This window comes from Pristiophorus japonicus, chromosome 9 (assembly GCF_044704955.1).
Source record: "Pristiophorus japonicus isolate sPriJap1 chromosome 9, sPriJap1.hap1, whole genome shotgun sequence".
In the NCBI taxonomy this organism is placed as follows: domain Eukaryota; kingdom Metazoa; phylum Chordata; class Chondrichthyes; family Pristiophoridae; genus Pristiophorus; species Pristiophorus japonicus.
Window position 1 is genome coordinate 13,264,052 of NC_091985.1, and position 23,525 is coordinate 13,287,576.

The 23,525-nt window shown below is 46.8% G+C and overlaps 1 protein-coding gene across 3 annotated transcripts in view; it reads left to right on the forward strand.

Moving 5' to 3' along the window:
• Window positions 1-23,525, forward strand: part of adat2 (adenosine deaminase tRNA specific 2) — a 57,931-nt gene that overhangs the window by 17,965 nt on the left and 16,441 nt on the right. For all 3 annotated transcript variants that reach the window (XM_070889068.1, XM_070889067.1, XM_070889069.1), the window contains exons 3-4: window positions 1,372-1,522; window positions 5,217-5,323. In XM_070889068.1, the coding sequence (XP_070745169.1) occupies window positions 1,372-1,522; window positions 5,217-5,323 (258 nt within the window). The remainder of the gene's footprint in view (window positions 1-1,371; window positions 1,523-5,216; window positions 5,324-23,525) is intronic.

Below are 23,525 nucleotides of genomic sequence, written 5' to 3' on the forward strand. Positions count from 1 at the left end.
TCCTATTCGACCCCTAGCTGAGTTTCAAACCCCATATCGTCTCTGTCATCAAAAAAAAATGCGTGCCTCCAACTTTGCATTATTGCCGTCCTCGGCCCCATCGCTCCCCCACTACTGCAGAAACCCTTAGCCACACTTCCATCACCTCTGGACTTGATTTCTCCAATGCCCTACTCACGGGCTCCTAGCCTCCGCCCTGCACAAACTGAAGCCTTGTCCAACGCTTCGCACCTGCCCTTGTGTGGTGAGGTCTGGTCCTTTTCCTCTGCCCTTCTCTGCATTGTTGGCTCCACCGTCAGTGGCAAAACCTAGACCCACCGAGCTTGAGCCGCTGTCTTCAGGACAGTAGGTGAGGGATAGAAACATAGAAACATAGAAAATAGGTGCAGGAGCAGGCCATTCAGCCCTTCTAGCCTGCACCGCCATTCAACGAGTTCATGGCTGAACATGAAACTTCAGCACCCACTTCCTGCTTTCACGCCATACCCCTTGATCCCCCGAGTAGTAAGGACTTCATCTAACTCCCTTTTGAATATATTTAGTGAATTGGCCTCAACTACTTCCTGTGGTAGAGAATTCCACAGGTTCACCACTCTCTGGGTGAAGAAGTTTCTCCTTATCTCGGTCCTAAATGGCTTACCCCTTATCCTTAGACTGTGACCCCTGGTTCTGGACTTCCTACCCTAATCAAACCCTTTATCCTCCTCTGCTGAGTTCTAAATTTCTCCCAGTCCCCAGGTTCGCTGCTATTTCTGGCCAATTTGTATGCCACTTCCTTGGCTTTAATACTATCCCTGATTTCCCTAGATAGCCACGGTTGAGCCACCTTACCTTTTTTATTTTTACGCCAGACAGGAATGTACAATTGTTGTAATTCATCCATGCGTTCTCTAAATGTCTGCCATTGCCCATCCACAGTCAACCCCTTAAGTATCATTAGCCAATCTATCTTAGCCAATTCATGCCTCATACCTTCAAAGTTACCCTTCTTTAAGTTCTGGACCATGGTCTCTGAATTAACTGTTTCATTCTCCATCCTAATGCAGAATTCCACCATATTATGGTCACTCTTCCCCAAGGGGCCTCGCACAATGGGGTGGAATAAAGCAAGGAACAATCTGTGCAGCAATAAGCACGCCCTTGGAACCCATGTGTGCATTCTGTGTCACATTTCAAGGGTGCGGTACTTTCAAAATATTACTGATAGTGCCGACAAATTCGAACCGAAGCTGGATCGGGTTTTTTTTTTGTTAAAGGAAGCAACTTGGGTTCACGCAGAGCAGATCAACCAGCGTGGTCTTTCCCGCTTCCGTATGTTCCTGTGTTGCAAGGTGGGCCGCTCACATTCCAGGATTTCTCTCCATCCCGCAGGCTACCCGTCACGCAGAGATGGTCGCCATTGACCAAGTCTTGGAGTGGTGTCGTCAAAAGGGCCGGGGGCGGGAGGAGGTGTTTGAACGCACGGTGCTGTACGTCACTGTGGAGCCGTGCATCATGTGTGCCGCTGCCTTGCGGCTGCTGAGTATCCTTTGACGGTTGCGTCGTACAACGACGTGAGGCACAACTCTGGGCTGGTGCAACTTTCCATTTGAAGAAGGAATTTAAATTTTTAATCCGGGGAGCGGATGTCAGAAAATTACACAAGTCAGTAACCGTGTCGATGTTTTGGTGAACATTATTAGTTTAGAAGCAATCTTCACAGTGAAAATCACAGACTGGGAAAATGGAGCCTTATTCTCAATATTCTCATCCTTGTTTTCAAATCCCACCATGGCCCTCCCTAAATCTGTAACCTCCACCAGCCCTACAACTCTCCCGAGATCTCTGCGCTCCTCCGATTCTGGCCTCTAGCACAACCCCGATTTTCATCACTCCACCATTGGCGGCCGTGTCTTCAGCTGCCTGGGCCTCAAGCTCTGGAATTCCCTCCCTAAAACCTATCTGCCTCTCTCTCCTCCTGTAAATCGTTACTTAAAATCTACCTCTTTGATCAAGCTTTCAGTCACCTGTCCTAATATGTTCTTAGGTGGCTCGATGTCAACAGTTGCTTGATAACATTCCCGTGAAGCCCCTTGGGATGTTTTGCTACGTTAAATGCACTATATAAATGCAAATTGGTATTGACAAGGTAATGCGCTGTATATAAAAGCTGGAGTTTTCCTAATTTCATATTTTACATAGGATTACACAGGATATACGGCACAGAAACCGGCCATTCGGCCCAACCAGACCATGGTTTATGCTCCACTCGAGCCTCCTCCCGTCTTTCCTCATCTAAATCTATCAGCATTACCCTCGATTCCTTTCTCCCTCATATGCTTATCTAGCCTCCCCTTAAATGCATCTATACTATTCACTTCAGCCACTCCCTGTGGTAGTGAGTTCCACATTCTCACCACTCTCTGGCTAAAGAAGTTTCTTCTGAATTCCCTATTGGATCCCTTGGTGACGATCTTATATTGATGGCCTCTAGTGATGCTCTTCCTCACAAGTGAAAACATTCTCTCTGTATCCACGCTATCAAAACCTTGCATAATTTTAAAGACCTCTATTAGGTCACTCCTCAGCCTTCTCTTTTCAAGAGAAAAGAGACCTAGCCTGTTCATCCTTTCTTGATATGTATACCCTCGCATTTCTGGTCTCATCCTTGCAAATCTTCTCTGCACCCTCTCCAGTGCCTCTGTATCCTTTTCAGAATATGGTGACCAGAACTGTACACAGTATTCCAAATGTGGTCTAACCCCTTGTGTATAATTATTTCCATATGAAAATGATCAAATAGTTTCCGAGTCCCTTAGCCCTGTATTATTTCACAGCCATGTAAGCCCCTTCGCTGCCTGGCTGTATATTTTTGGAAGACCCAGGAAGAATCACTGCTTTAATGACTTCCTGGAGCCACAATGAGCGATTAGAGACTTGCAACAGCAAAAAAAGACTTAATTGTAGATTTTTGCCCAGAAATTATTAAGACAAGAACATAAGTAATTTATATATACTTTTGTCCAGAAAAACCTTGAGTTTTCATTATGGGGTTGTTAATTATTGTAACGCAGTGTCACTATCTGGTGCTATTTAGATCTGAGCGGGTTATTTATAGGGATAAATTACAGCATTGTGTTGGCAAGCAATGCACATCACGGCAGCCACTTGGGAGGCTGATTAAATGGGACGCACCGCTCCTCATCCCTAACTGTGTCGAGCAGTAATTATATGTGTCGGCATGCAGCAAGTGCAAGCTCCCGTCGCTTGGAGGAGCGGATGGGGCCACAGCTGTCGAGGGTAGCATCATAAATAAAATGGGGACAATCGTACCAAGGGTACACTGTCAAAAATCAAGGCTCAAGCTTAGTTGTCCCATCACCTTTCTGTTCATTAAATTTAATTGGTTTTCCATTCTTCAAGTTGAACTGAACATCGCACTGAGCGAGTGCTGGACTGTCGAAGGTGCTGTCTTTCGATGAGACGTTAAACCGAGGCCCCGCCTGCTCTTTCGCATGGACGTAAAAGATCCCATGGCACTATTTTGAAGAAGAGCAGGGGAGTTATCCCCGATGTCCTGGTTAATATTTATCCCGCAACCAACAGAACAAAAAAATCAGATTAACTGGTCATTATCACATTGCTGTTTGCGGAATATTGTGCACAAATTGGTTACCGCGTTTCCCATATTACAACAGTGACTCCACTCCAAAAGTACTTCATTTGCTGTAAAGCGCTTTGAGACATCTGGTGGTTGTGAAAGGCGCTGTATAACTGCAAGTCTTTTTTCTTTTAAGCTCTCGAAGCCTCTCAAAGCACGTGACAGAGGGATCCAATCTCTATTTGCTTTATGGGGGTGGTTGAGGAAGGAATGTTGGCCAGGACACCAGGAGCAGTCCCTGCTCCTCTGAATGGACAAGCCTAACCATAACACCGTCCTAGGACAGCGCTGCTCTCTCCCCGCCACCCCTTCCAACAATGCCGTACTGCACCGTTCTGGTGGAGGAGACTTGAACCCGTGGCTTCTGGCCCAGGGATGAGAGTCCGACCATATCAGAGCCAAGCAGGTATTTATAATCCTCAACATGCTTGGTCACCATTGCTTCTTCCTGATTACTCATTGTGTTGAAATCAAGAGTCAGAGCACCTTGTCCTACTCTCTAACGCATGCTTTACCAGGACTACAGCATTGTGGAACTCCCTGCGTCCAAACAACTTACATTTATCGAGCGCATTTAACGTAGCAAAGCGTCCCAAGGCGTTTAACAAGAGCCATATCAATACAAACATTTTTGACACCGAAGCACAGAAGGAGATATCGGGACAGATGAGGAGGCAGGTTTTAAGGAGTATCTTAAAGGAGTAGAGAGAAGTGGAGAGGTTTCAGGAGCGAATTCCAGAGCTTAGGGCAAATTTAATCCTTTAATCATCCTTCCTCCTACTACCTTAAAATCCAAGCTGCTTTGTAACTATTGATTCATCTTGATTCCTATCCTACTTCGGGTGGTATCCTCTAATATGAAAGAAAGAAAGAGCTTGCATTTATATAGCGCCTCAGGACGTCCCAAGCGCCTTACAGCCAATGAAGCACTTTTTGAAGTGTAGTCACTTGTAATATGAGCCTTAACCCTTCCCCAGGTCTATCAACAAGAACACGTTAGAAATGGCCTGTCCCGTTCAACTTACAATTACAGTACTAGTTTTGATAGAGTAAATAAAGAGAAACTGATTCCTGGCAGAAGGGTCGGTAACCAGAGGGCACAGATTTAAGGAGAGAGGCGACATGAGGAAACATACTTTTACTCAGCGAGTTGTTATGATCTGGAACGCACTGCCTGAAAGGGCGGTGGAAGCAGATTCAATAGTGACATTCAAAAGTGAACTGGATAAATACTTGAAAAGGAAAAAAATTACAGGGCTATAGGAGAAGAGCAGGGGGAGTGAGATTAATTGGATAGCTCAAAGAGCCGGCACAGGCAAGATGGACCGGACGGCTTCCTGTGCTGTATCATTCTATGACTCTAGTTTAATAGCCATAACACTCAATAACTCTCTCCAAACCAACAGGAAGAAGAAATAAATGGCAAGAGAGGGCAAGAAAAGTCCGGTGGTTTTGGGGGGTGGGGGTGCGGGGAGAGGAGATGGGGGGTCCCATCCTCAGTTTTTTCCCTTTCTATCTAACTGCATTTTGCTTTTTGTCGGAAGAAAGGATTTGTTTTTGCTTAACCATGTCGCAGATATCCCACTGGTTGTGTACGGCTGTCGGAATGAGCGGTTTGGAGGTTGTGGTTCGGTACTGAACATTCCCACCGCTGATTTACAGCATACCGGAGCACCCTTCCAGGTAACGCATTCCACCAACCCAAGGATAATTATTTTTTAAATGCCTTCGTATTATTCCAAGTTCAACCAGAGGCCCTTTCTTACGAATGTGTTGCATGCACACGCCTAAAATCCTAAAAAGTGATAGCCGTGAAGCTTTCTATCGATACTCTGCGGCACCGCGCACGAGTGGAAAGCAAAGGACACTTGTCCGCCCACGGAGACAGCGATTTTCATGCGCCTGCATGTAGTCTTAAGGCGGAGGCAGATACAGAAGTGTTACTGAAGGAAACGCAAACTCACAACTGCAACATCAGTCTGGCCAGTGAGCTGATTCCGAGCCATTCTTTCACGGGGCTAAAAGGGTTAAATTATGAGGACAGGTTGCATGAGCTAGGCTTGTATTTCCCTGGAAGTTTAGAAGATTAAGGGTGATCTGAGCGAGGTGTTTAAGGTGATTAAAGGAGTTGATAGGTTAGATAGAGAGAATCTATTTCCTCAGGTGGGAGGGGTCCAGAACAAGGGGGCATAACCTTAAAGTTAGAGCGATGCCATTCATGAGTGATCAGGAAGCACTTCACGCAAAGGGTAGTGGAAATCTGGAACTCTCTTTTTCTGCCCCCCCCCCCCCAAAAAAAAAAGCGGCCAGGGGACAAATAAAAATGTGAAAACTGAGATTGCTAAGATTTTTGTTAGGCAAGGGTATTAAGGGATACAGAACCAAGGCGGGTAAATGGAGTTAAGATACAGATCGGCAATGATCTAGTTGAATGGCGGAACAAACTCAAGAGGCTGAACAGTCTCCTGTCCCTGTGTTCCTATAATTCATTGTGCAAGGGCAAAGGTTATTGGTGTTTGTGAACGAGCGCCTATCTCCATGTTGATGGAGATATATGGGGTGTACTTTTTTCAATGTGGAGCCCCTGATGCTCAGTGAAGTCGATGGACCCACTGAATTTCATAGAAGTCTTCTCAATTCTACATTGAAACGTTTCTATGAAGTTTAATGTACACTCACAGCTTTGGGGGGGAGGGGGGCGTGGGGGTGGAACGTGCTAATTTATCAGCAGTGAGCTTTTTCTATTTATTCAGCGCTGCTGTGCTCAATGCCAACTTTGTGAAGCAGTGTTGATCCTGTGGTGAGGGAAATAAAGCTACGATTTCAAGATATCTAAAACAAAAGCTAGAAATACACAGCAGGTGCATCAGCATCTGAAAAGAGAAGAGACAGATTAGCGTTTTGGATGTAGATAAGTGAGTCCGTTTCATAAGAGAAAAAGAGCAGAAACGGCCAGAGTGAGGAGCCCTGATTGTAATGTATTTGCTTCATGGGTTCTTTGCTTAAGAATTCATAGCAACATGTTGTTATTAAGAACTAGTTGGTTTATTAACAAAGGTTTAACAATCATGCTACAGATTACCAGTTCAACGACTAGGCTCACAACCACCTGCCTCATCATGGATCCCCTGAACCCAACTGGCTGGGGTTTTATGGAGTCTTATGAACATCACGTGGCGGGCTAAGCCACTCACAATGCAACAGCTTTACAACTATTTTAATTAACAGACAAAGCCGACTGCCCCCTTATTAAAGGGACACTAGAACGCACAAGTTAACAATAAAACTTTAAAGGAACCTTAACCAATCAATAGCTCTTCAACTATTTTAGTAGAAACTTTAAATCAAGTGCCCCCCTTTTGGCACTAGAACCCACAAATTAATAATTTAAAACTGTAACGAAAACCTTTAATCAAATTTAAAATTTGGTTGCCGGGGGTGATGATGCACTCGAGTCCCTCCGGTGCCCACCTCCCGCGGAAGGCTGCGATCAATAGCTCTACAACTCGATTGAGAATAAACAATTAAATCAAGTGCCCCCTGATTAAAGGGAGGGGACACCACAAAAGCTTTTCAAGTGCCCCTTTTCTTGTTTTTTGGGGGTTTTTTAGGGCACCAAAAACACAATTATACAATTGCCCCCTGGCTAAAAGAGGGGGCAGGGACTAAAACCCGGCACAGTAAACAAATTAAATTTTAAACATATAAAATCAAATTAAAATTTGGTTGCCGGGGGTGATGATGCACTCCAGTCCCTCCGGCGCCCACCTCTCGCGGAAGGCCGCGAGCGTATCGGTGGACACCGCGTGCTCCATCTCCAGGGACACCCTGGCACGGATGTAAGCGCGGAAGAGAGGCAGGCATCAACAGCTCTACAACTCTTTTTGGGGAGTACAACTAAACATTAGATCGAGTGCCCCCTGATCTGGGGGACACTTCAGACACTTATAACAGCTCTCTTTTTTGTTTTTTTTTGTATTTTTGTAGGTTTCTTTTTGTGTTTTTTTAGGGCATTAAAATTCAATATTTTACAAGTGCCCCCTATAAAAGTGGAGGGGGACACTAAAACCCCGGCAATTAAAACAAATTGAACTTTAACTCATAAAACCAAATTAAAATTTGGTTGCCGGGGGTGATGATGCACTCCAGTCCCTCCGGCGCCCACCTCTCGCGGAAGGCCGCGAGCGTACCGGTGGACACCGCATGCTCCATCTCCAGGGACACCCTGGCTCGGATGTAAGCGCGGAAGAGAGGCAGGCATCAACAGCTCTACAAAGCTGTGAGCATATTCACAGGTGCATACATTACACAGGTGACTAAAAGGTTTAACAACTTTAAAACTCCTTTTCAAAGGCTGTCGTTCTCTGGATGTGTTGACGCTAGAAAGGCCGTATTTATTGCCCATCCTTCATTGCCCTGAGAAGGTGATAGAGGGACTCGTCCTCCAACTGCTGCAGTCCACATGGTGATAATACTCCCAACCATGGCGTTGGGTAGGGAATTGTAGGATATTGTCCCAACGATGATGCGTGTCCGGTGTGAGGTTTGCAGGGGAAACCTGGAGGTGATGACGTTCCTCTGACCTTGCTGCCCTTGTCCCTCTCAGTGGTGGCGGGAGATGCTGTTGAAGCAACCTTGGCAAGTTACTGCGATGCCTCCTGTCGATCGTGCATACTGCAGCCACTGTGCACGTGGGCGGGGGGGGTAATGGATTCTTAGTCCAGTGAAAAAGGCATTGACCGAGCAAACTACACTGTCGTGAATAGGAAGAGCTGTACAGGGTGAAAACATGCTGGAGGATATATAGGCATCATCTCAGGCAGACAATGCCAATGCATTCGAGAGACAAAAGGAGAGTAAAACAGCTCCAAAATGGAGGAGAATGAAGGGGTAGGTGGATGAGAAAAACGGGCAGTAAGAGTGGGGAGTCAGTGTCTCGCAAAGAGCAGACTGAGGGGTGACCTGAAAGTGATCTTTTAAGATTATGAAGGTGTTTGATAGGTTAGATGTAAAGAAGATGTTTCCACTTGTGGGGTAAGACAAAAACTAGGGGCCATAAATATAAGATAGTCACTAATAAATCCAGTAGGGAATTCAGGAGAAACTTCTTTATCCAGAGCATGGTGAGAATGTGGAACTCACTACCACAGGGAGGAGTTGAGGCGAATAGCATCGATGCTTTTAAGAGGAAGTTAGGTAAACACATGAGGGGGAAAGGAATAGAAGGATATGGCGATAGGGTGAGATGAAGAGGGGTGGGAGGAGGCTTGTGTGGAGCATAAACGTCGGCATTGACCAGTTGGGCTGAATGGCCTGTTTCTGTGCTGTAACTACTCTGTAAAAGGAGTGAGGTTCGAGTTGAGATTGTCCTATACTATTCACCTGCCACCGGAGACCAATTATTGAATGCACAAGGTTTTGATCATTTTCTGCTTTTATTTTCCTCAGCTCAGCCTCCCTGCTGTGCCCGGCTCAAATCTCCTCTTCCCCTCTGCCTGTGAGCAAAGATAAAGGAGAGCGAGTCATTTATAAAGATACTCGTTGGTCGGTTTTCGAAGCGAAAAGTTCCTCCCACCAAGGAGGCCTGGAATTCTGGCTCTCGTTACCGCTGGGTTGTTTCAGTGATGTCACTGGCGAGAAGGTGCCCCTAGGTCGTTCCGTTTGTATGATTGTTGGGCACCACACCAGGTCAGCCCCCTCCCCCGCCTCCCCAGGGTTGATAACTCTTGTTGGATGTATTCCTGCAGGTTTCATCACATGACCCCACACCCCTAACTACCCCACCCAGTCAAATAGCCATTTTTTTCTCCAATCCTTAAATAATTAATAAACAAAAGTTGGGGAGGGGGTTGGAGAGTTTTTTTTAATGCTTCTATGATTTTTCTCCTGGATTTCGCTCACAGCAGAATCCAGGAAAGAAGAAATAAAGACTTGCATTTCTATAGCTCCTATCACGACCACCGGACGTCTCAAAGCGCTTTACAGCCAATGAAGTACTTGCGGCAGCAAGCTCCCACAAACAGTAATATGATAACGATCAGATAATCTGTTTTCGTTATGTTGATTGAGGGTTAAATATTGGCCAGGATACCGGGGATAACTCCCTTGCTCTTCGAAATAGCGCCATGGGATCTTTTACGTCCACCTGAGAGAGCAGACGGGGCCTCAGTTTAATGTCTTATTAGAAAGACAGCACCTCCGACAATGCAGCGCTCCCTCAGTACTGCACTGCAGTGTCAGACTAGATTTATGTGCTCAAGACCCTGGAGTGGGACTTGAATCCACAACCTTCTGACTCAGAGGTGAGAGTGCTACCCACTGAGCCACAGGTGACACTGCGCTCTGTAGTTAATCTGTAATTTCTGGAGACTACAGGGCAATCCTGGAGTGTTGGCAACCCCCTCGCACCCCCCCCAGAGCTGACAGAATCGACCATCCTCAGGAACACGAACACCACAGCCAAAGTGCAGCAATTGCAGCTGTCCGACTGCGGTCGAAAAGTTGACATTTTTCTTTCAAGAAGAAAGAGACTGGCCGATGAAAAGAAAAATGGAACAGAACAGAAAGCTGTGTCGGGTGTTGACTTGTCGGAAAGCAACTCCCCGTGGCTCTGCATCACTGGCCGGTTTCTCAACGGATGATCCACCGCTTCCTGTCGCGTGTCCTCTCGAGCCTCAGTGCCGGCCTGTCATTGCTTGAGGTCTTGGCTGTCCCCTTGCTGCCTGTGTTGGCTCAGCTCCAGGCTTGTCATTGGCTGTGTTCCCTCCCCCTCCCTCGCTCCCCCAGTGATTTCATTGCACTGACCTGCTATGTGCTGTGCACTAATTTAATTAATCTTAGCTTGACAACTTTGGCTGCCCCTGGGAAAGATTGTTTCCTGTGCCTTGTGCTGCCTTCTCCAGTGAGTGGAACCAGAAGTGATGTATCCAGTTCTTACGCATATATTTAAAAAAAATAATTTATTTTAAATAACGTGAATTTTGCACATGCATAGGTAAGGAATGTCTGAGTAATATAATATATTTTTAATGCAACTAGAGATTGAAATAGCTTTTTCAGTTTAGGTACAGAGTCCCCCATCTCCACTGGGTTAAGAATTCCTTTGGTCCCTTTGTGCAGTGACATTGTTGATGTGCTTGTGAAAATTTCCTTTGTTTGGTACATAAGTTTGGATTACATAGGTTATACAGCACGGAAACAGACCACGCAGCCCAACCAGTCCATGCCGGTGTTTATGCTCCACTCGAGCCTCCTCCCGTCTTTCCTCATCTAAATCTATTAGTATAACCCTCTATTCTCTTCTCCCTATGCTTGTCCAACCTCCCCTTAAATGCATCGATACTATTCACTTCAATCACTCCCTGTGGTGGCAAGTTCCACATTCTCACCACTCTTTTTAAAGAAGTTTTTTCTGAATTCCCTATTGGATTTCTTGGTGACTATCTTATATTGATGGCCTCTAGTTATGCTCTTTCCCACAAGTGGAAACACTTTCTCTGTACTCTGTAATCGATCACCCCTCAAATTTCTTTTTTCAAGAAACCCAGCCTGTTCATCCTTTCCTGATGTGTATACCCTCGCATTTCTGGTATCATCCGTGTAAATCATCTCTGCACCCTCTCCAGTGCCTCTATATCCTTTTTATAATAAGGTGACCAGAACTGTACGCAGTACTCCAAGTGTGGTCTAATCAAGGTTCGATACAGGTTTAGCGTAACTTCCCTGCTTTTCAATTCGATACTTCTAGAAATAAACGCTAGTGCTTGGTTTGCTTTTCTTATGGCTAACCTGTGTCGATACTTTTAGCGATTTGAGTAGTTGTACATCGAGACTTGCACCCTTTGGGCTAGAAATTCAATTTTTGTCGTTATTTGTTTTTTAACGCCATTTTGGAGAAAAAATAAGAATAAAAATGTTGTCATTTTTTAAAGGGATAAAATTTGCACAATAATACGTCTGTCGATTTAAAAATCAGCGTTGCACTAGGATTCGCGACAGAAATCGCGATCCTCGCTGAAGTCCTGTCCCTGCAGTATAGATTCACACGAGGCACATACTGAAGTCAAGGTCACTCAGGACCTGCACCTTTATTACACAGCTCTCGAATGTCACACTTGCCTGAGACCTGTCCTTATATACCTGTCTGGGACAGGTATCCAGTGTCTCTTGCAAGTGCACCCCTGGTGGTAAGGTAAGCTTGTGGTTACAGGTCATCTCCAGTTACATAAGAACATAAGAACATAAGAATTAGGAACAGGAGTAGGCCATCTAGCCCCTCGAGCCTGCTCCGCCACTCAACAAGATCATGGCTGATCTGGCCGTGGACTCAGCTCCACTTACCCGCCCGCTCCCCATAATCCTTAATTCCCTTATTGGCTAAAAATCTATCTATCTGTGATTTGAATAAATTCAATAAGCTAGCCTCAACTGCTTCCTTGGGCAGAGAATTCCACAGATTCACAACCCTCTGGGAGAAGAAATTCCTTCTCAACTCGGTTTTAAATTGGCTTCCCCGTATTTTGAGGCTGTGCCCCCTAGTTCTAGTCTCCCCGACCAGTGGAAACAACCTCTCTGCCTCTATCTTGTCTATCCCTTTCATTATTTTAAATGTTTCTATAAGATCACCCCTCATCCTTCTGAACTCCAACGAGTAAAGACCCAGTCTACTCAATCTATCATCATAAGGTAACCCCGTCATCTCCGGAATCAGCCTAGTGAATCGTCTCTGTACCCCCTCCAAGGCTAGTATATCCTTCCTTAAGTAAGGTCATGCATAGCATGGTAAGATACAATTATGTACAGTGGTGTGAGATACATGACATCACCCTCCCCCAAGGTCTTATTGTCTTTATAGGTTCAGTCCCTCAGGTGGTCTACGCTCTCGCGTGGAGCGTCTTAGTTGTGGTTCAGTTGTTTACCTTGGTGTCTGTTTTTCTTTCGGTGTGATTGTTGGTATCTCACCTGGGCTGTCTGTTTCGTTCAGTATGTTGGTGTCTCACCTGGGCTGTCTGTTGGGATTGCCCTTTCCTCAGGTTGTTCCCTCTGACTGTCCACCAGGTGTGGTGTGAGTTCCACATTGTAGTCTGCCTCTGGTTCAGCAGTGTTGTTGGTAAATTTACTTTTGACTTGGTCTACATGCCTCCGGCAGGTTTGGCCATTGTCCATTTGTAACACCAGTAGCCTGTTTCCTTCCTTGCCTGTTACAGTCCCTGCAAGCCACTTGGGACCCCTGCCATAGTTTAGCACAAACACTTTGTCCCCTATCTCATTCCACCTCCCCCTCGAATTTCGGTCATGGTACTCGGTTAGCTTACGGCGCTTTGCCTCAACGATTTCATGAATGTCTGGGAGGATTAATGAGAGCCTTGTCTTTAAGGTCCATTTCATCAATAGTTGCGCGGAGGGAACTCCAGTCAATGAATGCGGACGAGATCCGTATGCCAGCAGCAGTCGTGACAGGCGGCCCTGCAGCGTGGGACCTTGGATTTTGAGCATGCTTTGTTTAATGATTTGCACTGCTTGCTCCGCCTGGCCGTTGGAGGCTGGCTTGAACGGTGCCGTCTTAACGTGATTTATGCCGTGGTCACTTATAAAATCTAGGAATTCTGTGCTGGTGAAGCATGGACCATTATCACTGACCAATATGTCAGGAATGCCGTGCGTTGCGAACATGGTTCCAAGGCTCTCCACAGTGGTGGAGGTGTTGCTCGAGTTTAAAATGGTGCATTTGATCCACTTAGAAAATGCATCTACAACTACGAGGAACATTTTGCCCATGAATGGGCCCGCATAGTCTACGTGCACCCGCGACCACGGTTTGGCAGGCCAGGGGCTCAGGGGGGACCTCCCTGGGGGCATTACTGAGTTAGGCACAAATGGTGCACCGTCGGACGTAGAGCTCTAAGTCCGCGTCAATGCCAGACCACCAGACATGGGATCTGGCTATGGCCTTCATGAGAACGATCCCCGGGTGCTCGCGGTGGAGCTCCCGGACAGATGCCTCTCTGCCTCGCAGAGGCATAACTACTCGGCTGCCCCACATCAGGCAGTCTGCCTGTAGTGATAGCTCATGCATGCACCTATGGAAAGGTTTGATCTCCTCGGGGCAGGCATCGCGAGCCTCTGCCCAGTCACCGGTTAAGACACATCTTTTTACTAGGGATAACGTGGGGTCGTCCAGGCTCTGATTTGGCGAGCCGTCATGGCCGAACCTGTGGACTCAAAGGCATTGATTGCCATGACTATCTCACAGTCCTGTTCATCAGACCCTTCCGTGGTCGCCAGGGATAGCCTGCTAAGTGCGTCGGCACAGTTGTCTGTGCCTGGTCTGTGCCTGATGGTGTAGTCGTAGGACGCCAGCATGAGTGCCCACCGTTGAATGCGCGCTAAGGCGTTGCCGTTTATTGCCTTGCTCTCGGATAGTAGGGACGTGAGGGGCTTGTGGTCGGTTTCTAACGCAAACTTAGTCCCGAAAAGGTATTGGTGCATCTTTTTGACACCATACACGCACGCGAGTGCCTCCTTCTCCACCATTCCGTACCCGGGCTCCGCCCGCAAAAGTGATCTGGAGGCATAAGCAATGGGTTGTAATTTGCCCGCACTATTGACATACTGTAAAACGCACCCGACCCCGTACGCTGACGCATCACATGTAAGAACTAGCTTTTTACCTGGATCAAAGAAAGCCAAAACACTGTTGGAACACAGAAGGTTGCGTGCCTTATTGAAGGCGCGTTCCTGGGCGTCCCCCCAAAACCAATCGCACCCCTTTCTGAGTAGCACGTGGAGAGGCTCCAGCAGCGTGCTTAAGTTCTGCATAAAGTTCCCAAAGTAATTGAGTAGACCGAGAAAGGCGCGCAGTTCTGAGACATTCCGGGGCCTGGGTGCCAGGTGAATTGCTTCTGTTTTGGACTCTGTTGGGTGGATTCCATCAGCGGCAATCCTTCTGCCCAAAAATTCAACCTCGGGCGCGAGAAACAGGCACTTGGATTTCTTAACGCTTAGGCCTACCCGATCCAACCGCTTCCTCCAAATTGCGGAGATGGGAGTCGGTGTCCCTGCCCGTGATAAGTATGTCATCTTGAAATACAACCGTCCCCGGGATGGACTTGAGCAGACTCTCCATGTTGCGCTGGAATATAGCAGCTGCCGACCTGATGCCGAATGGGCATCGATGGTACATGAAACGGCCTCGATGTGTGTTGATGGTGGTGAGTAGCTTGGACTCATCGGTCAATTCTTGCGTCATATACGCAGATGTGAGATCTAGTTTTGAGAAAAGTTTTCCTCAGCCAATGTGGCAAATAAGTCCTCCGCTCTGGGCAGCGGTTATTGGTCCTGTAGGGACACTGTTTATGGTAGATTTGTAGTCCCCACAGATGCGTACGGATCCATCAGGCTTCATGACTGGGACGATGGGACTTGCCCAGTCGCTAAATTCCACGGGTGAGATTATGCCTTCCCGCAGAAGCCTGTCCAGTTCATGTTCAATCTTTTTCCTCATCACATAGAGCACAGCTCTAGCCTTGTGATGGACCGGTCTAGCATCCTGTGTGATGTAGATTTTGACTTTAGCCCCTTTGAAGGTGCCCACACCTGGCTGAAAGAGATGTTCAAATCGACTTAGAACTGTTGAGCAGGAGGTCCGTTCCTCTGACGACATGGCGTGAACATCATCCCATTTCCAGTTTAGTTTTGCCAGCCAGCTTCTCCCCTGTAGTGCTGGGAGATCTCCGGGGACAATCCACAGGGGAAGTTGGTTCATTGATCATGTTGACCCGCTGTACATCGGTGTCCCGGGTACTGTCCCCACCGTCTTCTGGTCCACTTTCCGACCCTTCCGATTCGTATACCAGCCGAGCTGCCGCATATACGGGCCAGATGCCCTGTATAGTCGCAGTTTCTGCAAACAGCATGCTGAAACTGACACCCCTTTAATGCGTGCCTTCCCCCACATCCGTTTGTGTGTGATTGAGAGCATGACGCTGCCGAGGACTGGGACGATTTCTTTGGTATAGGTCCTTAGTTTGGTGTCTTGTTGGTTTTGGTCTGTCTCTTTTGTGCGGCCACAGCTGTCAAATTGTTGAACGCTCCCGTATCCAGCTCCATGTTGACGGGTATCCCGTTGAGTAGGACCCTCATCATTATTGGAGGCGCCTTGTTGTAGGAGCAGTGGCCATTGATCATGTTGACCCGCTGTACATCGGTGTCCCGGGTACTGTCCCCACCGTCTTCTGGTCCACTTTCCGACCCTTCCGATTCGTATACCAGCCGAGCTGCCGCACACACGGGCCAGATGCCCTGTATAGTCGCAGTTTCTGCAAACAGCATGCTGAAACCGACACCCCTTTAATGCGTGCCTTCCCCCACATCTCTAGCACAGACCGCTTCCATTGTTTCCAAAGGATGAGCTGCATCTGGCTGATCTCTCTTGAGCTTCTCTCAGTTTGTAGTTGATTGCTCGCATTGTGGGTTGATGAGGTGTGAACGGCCGTTCATGTGGCCCTTGATGGCTTCTGGCGCCACTGCCTGCTGTTGAGGGCCTGCTCTCCTGCCTTTGTCTGTGTGTGGGGGTAGCGGCTTGTTTCACGCTGTGAACCCCTTGTTCCAATGTTTCGTTAGTTGTTGTATCCACATTGTAGATCAACCTCGTCTCTTCTTCTCCTGCCAGGATTGTCTGTACACCCAGTGCTGCTGCCTCTAGGGTCAGGTTCTGGTCTCTCGGAGCTTTAGGAATATGCCTGCGTGGCCTATTCCTTCAATTAAAAAAAGTCTCTCAGTACTTCTCTCCTTAGTTCATCGGAGAACTCACATAAGCTAGCCAACCTCCGAAGTTCCACCACGAAGTCGGGTATGCTCTGGCCCACACAGCGTCTGTAGTTGTAGAATCTGTGTCTGGCCATGTGTAGGCTGCTCGCTGGCTTCAGGTGGTCTCTTACCATTGTGCTCAACTCTTCAAACGACTTGCTTGCTAGTTTTTCGAGTGCCAGCAGGTCATTAAGGCGTATGTTTTCGAGCCACAGCTGGTCAAGAGATGGGCTCTTCTCTTGTCTGCCTTATCGTCGCCTAACCAGCCTTTGGTTACAAAGCTTTGCTGGAGCCTTTCTATAAAGTTCTCTCAATTATCTCCAGCATTGTATTTTTCATCTGAGCCGTTGGTCGCCATTCTGTGGATTCTGTAATCCCGTAACCCGTCGCCACTGTAAAGTCCTGTCCCTGCAGTACAGATTCACACGAGGCACATACTGAAGTCAAGGTCACTCAGGACCTGCACCTTTATTACACAGCTCTCGAATGCCACACTTGCCTGAGACCTGTCCTTATATACCTGTCTGGGACAGGTATCCAGTGTCTCCTGCAAGTGCACCCCTGGTGGTAAAGTAAGCTTGTGGTTGCAGGTCATCTCTAGTTACAGTCATGTATAGCATGGTAAGATACAGTTATGTACTGTAATGTGAGATACATGACACTCGCCAACTTTAGCCCGAGACCTATCTATCAATGCCAAAAATACATGGGGGGGAGAAAACACAAAAATAATTGCAAAAATAAAAATCAGAAAACATTCACAATGCACTTAACTAATGAATCGCTGAAAAAGATTAAAAAACAAAAACTTCAACTTAACTTTTTTGTAGGTTTTCATACCTGCCGCTGTTTCTGGGACTGTAACGCAGGTTTCTCTCATGCGTTTTTTCACCCAAATACGAGTTTGCCGAATGGCCAATTTTAGGTGGTCGTATTTTTTTCTGTGTTGCACCTTGGCGATCCACTTTTCGGCGGCATTTCAAAACTGCCATTCTTAACCTTTGGCCAAATTTGTTCAGTATCTTTTAACATCAAAAAAGGCGAAATATCTCCGATAAAACGTGCGTTAGGCTGGCCAAATTCTGCCCCACTAACTAATAAGTAACCTCTCTCTTCCTACCAAAATGTAATGCCTCACATTTATTTGTGTTGAACTTCATTTTCCAATTATATGCCTATTCTGCAAGTTTATTCATGTTCTCCTATAATTTCTTGTAGTCCTCCTCAGTATTGACTATTGCCCCCTAATTGGTCTCATCTGCAAATTTAGAAATTGTATAGAAACATAGAAACATAGAAAATAGGTGCAGGAGTAGGCCATTCAGCCCTTCTAGCCTGCACCGCCATTCAATGAGTTCATGGCTGAACATGAAACTTCAGTACCCCCTTCCTGCTTTCTCGCCATAACCCTTGATCCCCCGAGTAGTAAGGACTTCATCTAACTCCCTTTTGAATATATTTAGTGAATTGGCCTCAACTACTTTCTGTGGTAGAGAATTCCACAGGTTCACCACTCTCTGGGTGAAGAAGTTTCTCCTCATCTCGGTCCTAAATGGCTTACCCCTTATCCTCAGACTGTGACCCCTGGTTCTGGACTTCCCCAACATTGGGAACATTCTTTCTGCATCTAACCTGTCTAAACCCGTCAGAATTTTAAACGTTTCTATGAGATCCCCTCTCATTCTTCTGAACTCCAGTGAATACAAGCCCAGTTGATCCAATCTTTCTTGATAGGTCAGTCCCGCCATCCCGGGAATCAGTCTGGTGAACCTTCGCTGCACTCCCTCAATAGCAAGAATGTCCTTCCTCAAGTTAGGAGACCAAAACTGTACACAATACTCCAGGTGTGGCCTCACCAAGGCCCTGTACAACTGTAGCAACACCTCCCTGCCCCTGTATTCAAATCCCCTCGCTATGAAGGCCAACATGCCATTTGCTTTCTTAACCGCCTGCTGTACCTGCATGCCAACCTTCAATGACTGATGTACCATGACACCCAGGTCTCGTTGCACCTTCCCTTTTCCTAATCTGTCACCATTCAGATAATAGTCTGTCTCTCTGTTTTTACCACCAAAGTGGATAACCTCACATTTATCCAAATTATACTTCATCTGCCATGCATTTGCCCACTCACCTAACCTATCCAAGTCACTCTGCAGCCTAATAGCATCCTCCTCGCAGCTCACACTGCCACCCAACTTAGTATCATCTGCAAATTTGGAGATACTGCATTTAATCCCCTCGTCTAAATCATTAATGTACAATGTAAACAGCTGGGGCCCCAGCACAGAACCTTGCGGCACTCCACTAGTCACTGCCTGCCATTCTGAAAAGTACCCGTTTACTCCTACTCTTTGCTTCCTGTCTGACAACCAGTTCTCAATCCACATCAGCACACTACCCCCAATCCCATGTGCTTTAACTTTGCACATTAATCTCTTGTGTGGGACCTTGTCGAAAGCCTTCTGAAAGTCCAAATATACCACATCAACTGGTTCTCCTTTGTCCACTTTACTGGAAACATCCTCAAAAAATTCCAGAAGATTTGTCAAGCATGATTTCCCTTTCACAAATCCATGCTGACTTGGACCTATCATGTCACCATTTTCCAGATGCACTGCTATGACATCCTTAATAATTGATTCCATCATTTTACCCACTACTGAGGTCAGGCTGACCGGTCTATAATTCCCTGTTTTCTCTCTCCCTCCTTTTTTAAAAAGTGGGGTTACATTGGCTACCCTCCACTCCATAGGAACTGATCCAGAGTCAATGGAATGTTGGAAAATGACTGTCAATGCATCCGCTATTTCCAAGGCCACCTCCTTAAGTACTCTAGGATGCAATCCATCAGGCCCTGGGGATTTATCGGCCTTCAATCCCATCAATTTCCCCAAAACAATTTCCCGACTAATAAAGATTTCCCTCAGTTCCCCCTCCTTACTAGACCCTCTGACCCCTTTTATATCCGGAAGGTTGTTTGTATCCTCCTTAGTGAATACCGAACCAAAGTACTTGTTCAATTGGTCCGCCATTTCTTTGTTCCCCGTTATGACTTCCCCTGATTCTGACTGCAGTGGACCTACGTTTGTCTTCACCAACCTTTTTCTCTTTACATACCTATAGAAACTTTTGCAATCCGCCTTAATGTTCCCTGCAAGCTTCTTCTCGTACTCCATTTTCCCTGTCCTAATCAAACCCTTTGTCCTCCTCTGCTGAGTTCTAAATTTCTCCCAGTCCCCAGGTTCGCTGCTATTTCTGGCCAATTTGTATGCCACTTCCTTGGCTTTAATACTATCCCTGATTTCCCTAGATAGCCACGGTTGAGCCACCTTCCCCTTTTTATTTTTACGCCAGACAGGAATGTACAATTGTTGTACTTCATCCATGCGGTCTCTAAATGTCTGCCATTGCCCATCCACAGTCAACCCCCTAAGTATCATTCGCCAATCTATCCTAGCCAATTCACGCCTCATACCTTCAAAGTTACCCTTCTTTAAGTTCTGGACCATGGTCTCTGAAATTACTGTTTCATTCTCCATCCTAATGCAGAATTCCACCATATTATGGTCACTCTTCCCCAAGGGGCCTCGCACAATGAGATTGCTAATTAATCCTCTCTCATTACACAACACCCAGTCTAAGATGGCCTCCCCCCTAGTTGGTTCCTCAACATATTGGTCTAGAAAACCATCCCTTATGCACTCCAGGAAATCCTCCTCCACCGTATTGCTTCCAGTTTGGCTAGCCCAATCTATGTGCATATTAAAGTCACCCATTATAACTGCTACACCTTTATTGCATGCACCCCTAATTTCCTGTTTGATGCCCTCCCCAACATCCCTATTACTGTTTGGAGGTCTGTACACAACTCCTACTAACGTTTTTTGCCCTTTGGTGTTCTGCAGCTCTACCCATATAGATTCCACATCATCCAAGCTAATGTCTTTCCTAACTATTGCATTAATCTCCTCTTTAACCAGCAATGCTACCCCACCTCCTTTTCCTTTTATTCTATCCTTCCTGAATGTTGAATACCCCTGAATGTTGAGTTCCCAGCCCTGATCATCCTGGAGCCACGTCTCCGTAATCCCAATCACATCATATTTGTTAACATCTATTTGCACAATTAATTCATCCACCTTATTGCGGATACTCCTTGCATTCAGACACAAAGCCTTCAGGCTTGTTTTATTAACACCCTTTGTCCTTTTAGAATTTTGCTGTACAGTGGCCCTTTTTGTTTTTTGCCTTGGGTTTCTCTGCCCTCCACCTTTCCTCATCTCCTTTCTGTCTTTTGCTTTTGTCTCCTTTTTGTTTCCCTCTGTCTCCCTGCATTGGTTCCCATCCCCCTGCCATATTAGTTTAAATCCTCCCCAACAGCACTAGCAAACACTCCCCCTAGGACATTGGTTCCAGTCCTGCCCAGGTGCAGACCGTCCGGTTTGTACTGGTCCCACCTCCCCCAGAACCGGTCCCAATGCCCCAGGAATTTGAATCCCTCCCTGCTGCACCACTGCTCAAGCCACGTATTCATCTGCGCTATCCTGCGATTCCTACTCTGACTATCACGTGGCACTGGTAGCAATCCCGAGATTACTACTTTTGAGGTCCTACTTTTTAATTTAGCTCCTAGCTCCTTAAATTCGTTTCGTAGGACCTCATCCCTTTTTTTGCCTATGTCGTTGGTACCAATGTGCACCACGACAACTGGCTGTTCTCCCTCCCATTTCAGAATGTCCTGCACCCGCTCCGAGACATCCTTGACCCTTGCACCAGGGAGGCAACATACCATCCTGGAGTCTCGGTTGCGGCCGCAGAAACGCCTATCTATTCCCCTTACAATTGAATCCCCTATCACTATTGCTCTCCCACTCTTTTTCTTGCCCTCCTGTGCAGCAGAGCCAGCCACGGTGCCATGAACTTGGCTGCTGCTGCCCTCCCCTGATGAGTCATTCCCCTCAACAGTACCCAAAGCGGTGTATCTGTTTTGCAGGGGGATGACCACAGGGGACCCCTGCACTACCTTCCTTGCTCTACTCTTCCTGCTGGTCTTCCATTCCCTATCTGGCTGTGGACCCTTTCCCTGCGGTAAGACCAACTCACTACACGTGATACTCACGTCATTCTCAGCATCGTGGATGCTCCAGAGTGAATCCACCCTCAGCTCCAACTCCGCAACGCGGGCCGTCAGGAGCTGGAGGTGGACACACTTCCCGCACACGTAGTCGTCAGGGACACCGGAAGCGTCCCTGAGTTCCCACATGGTACAGGAGGAGCATAACACCCGACTGAGCTCTCCTGCCATGTCTTAACCCTTAGATACACTTAAACTGGTAATAACTGGTATTTTTGATTCCAAAGTCTAAATTGTTAATATAAATTGTGAACAATAGCAATCCCAGCACTGATTATTGTAGAACATCACTTCACAGCTTCTGCCACTGCCACCTTTTACCCCTACTCTCTGCTTTCTGTCTTGAAGCCAGCTAGTTATCCATTCTGCTATGTGTCCCCTGACTCCGCATGCTCTGACCTTGTTCATCAGTCTATTTTAGGGTACCATATCGAAGGCCTTTTGAAAATCTAGATACATTACATCTACTGCATTACCCTTGTCTACTCTCTCTGTTGCCTCTTCAAAAAATTCAATGAGATTGGTCAAGCAAGACTTTCCCTTTTGAAATCTCTCCATTCAGTATTACTAGTATCATCTAGAACATGGCTTTGCTAGTAATACGGAGTAGAGGAGGTCTTCACAAAGGTTTTTCATCAGTGTTTGTGTCTGCCTTGGCTCAGGTGGTAGCACTCTCGCCTCTGAGAGCCTTTATCACTGTACACTCTACAAAGGTGTCAGCTGTGGCTATGCATCTGAGTTGGGTTCAAGTCCCTCTCCAGAGACTTGGTCACAAAAATCTAGGCCTGACATTCCATTGCAGTACTGAGGGAGTGCTGCACTGTCGGAGGTGCCATCCTTCAGATGAGACGTTAAACCAACTGCTCTCTCAGGTGGACGTTAAAGATCCCATGGCCCTATTTTGAAGAAGAGCAGGGGAGTTATCCTCCAGTGACCTGGCCAATATTTATCCCTCAATCATAGAAACATAGAAATTTACAGCACAGAAGGAGGCCATTTCGGCCCATCGTGTCTGCGCCGGCCAACAAAGAGCCACACGGCCCTCGGTCAGCAGCTCTGAAGGTTACATATAAACCTATGAATAATGAACAATGACGGACAGGTAAAGAGCATCCGGCCCAACCAGTTCGTCCCCACACAACTGCAATACCCCATGCAGCGTAACATTTTACACCCCACCCCAACCGGAGCCGTGCGATCTCCTGGGAGAGGCAAAAAACCAGATTAAAAACCCAGGTCAATTGCGGAAAAAAATCTGGGAAAATTCCAGGCGATCGAAACTAGTCCAGGAGATCACTCTGGCCGTATTAGATTCCATGATGTACATACCATCGTGTCTGTGCCAGCCAGCAAGAGATTAACCAAGCACCTTTTAAATGTGGTGAGGATTTCTACCTCCACCACCCTTCCAGGCAGCAATTTCCAGACCCCCACAACCCTCTGCGTGAAGAAGCTTCCCCTCAAATCCCCTCTAAACCTTCCACCTACCACCTTAAACCTATGTCCCCTCATAATTGACACCTCCACCAAGGGAAATCGGCCCTGGCTATCCACTATATCCAGGCCCCTCAAAATTTTATACACCTCAATGAGGTCTCCCCTCAGCCTCCTCTGTTCCAAGGAGAACAAACCCAGCCTATCCAATCTGTCCTCTTAGCTAAGATTCTCCATTCCAGGCAGCATCCTAGTAAATCTCCTCTGCACCCTCTCCAGTGCAATCACATCTTTCCTGTAATACGGCGACCAGAACTGCACGCAGTATTCCAGCTGTGTCCTAACCAGAGTATTATACAATTTAAGCATAACCTCCCTGCTCTTGTATTCTATGCCTCGGCCAATTAAGGTAAGAATTTTGTATGCCATCTTAACCAACTTATCCACCTGGCCTGCTACTTTCAGGGATCTGTGGACAAGCACTCCAAGGTCCCTTTGTTCTTCCAA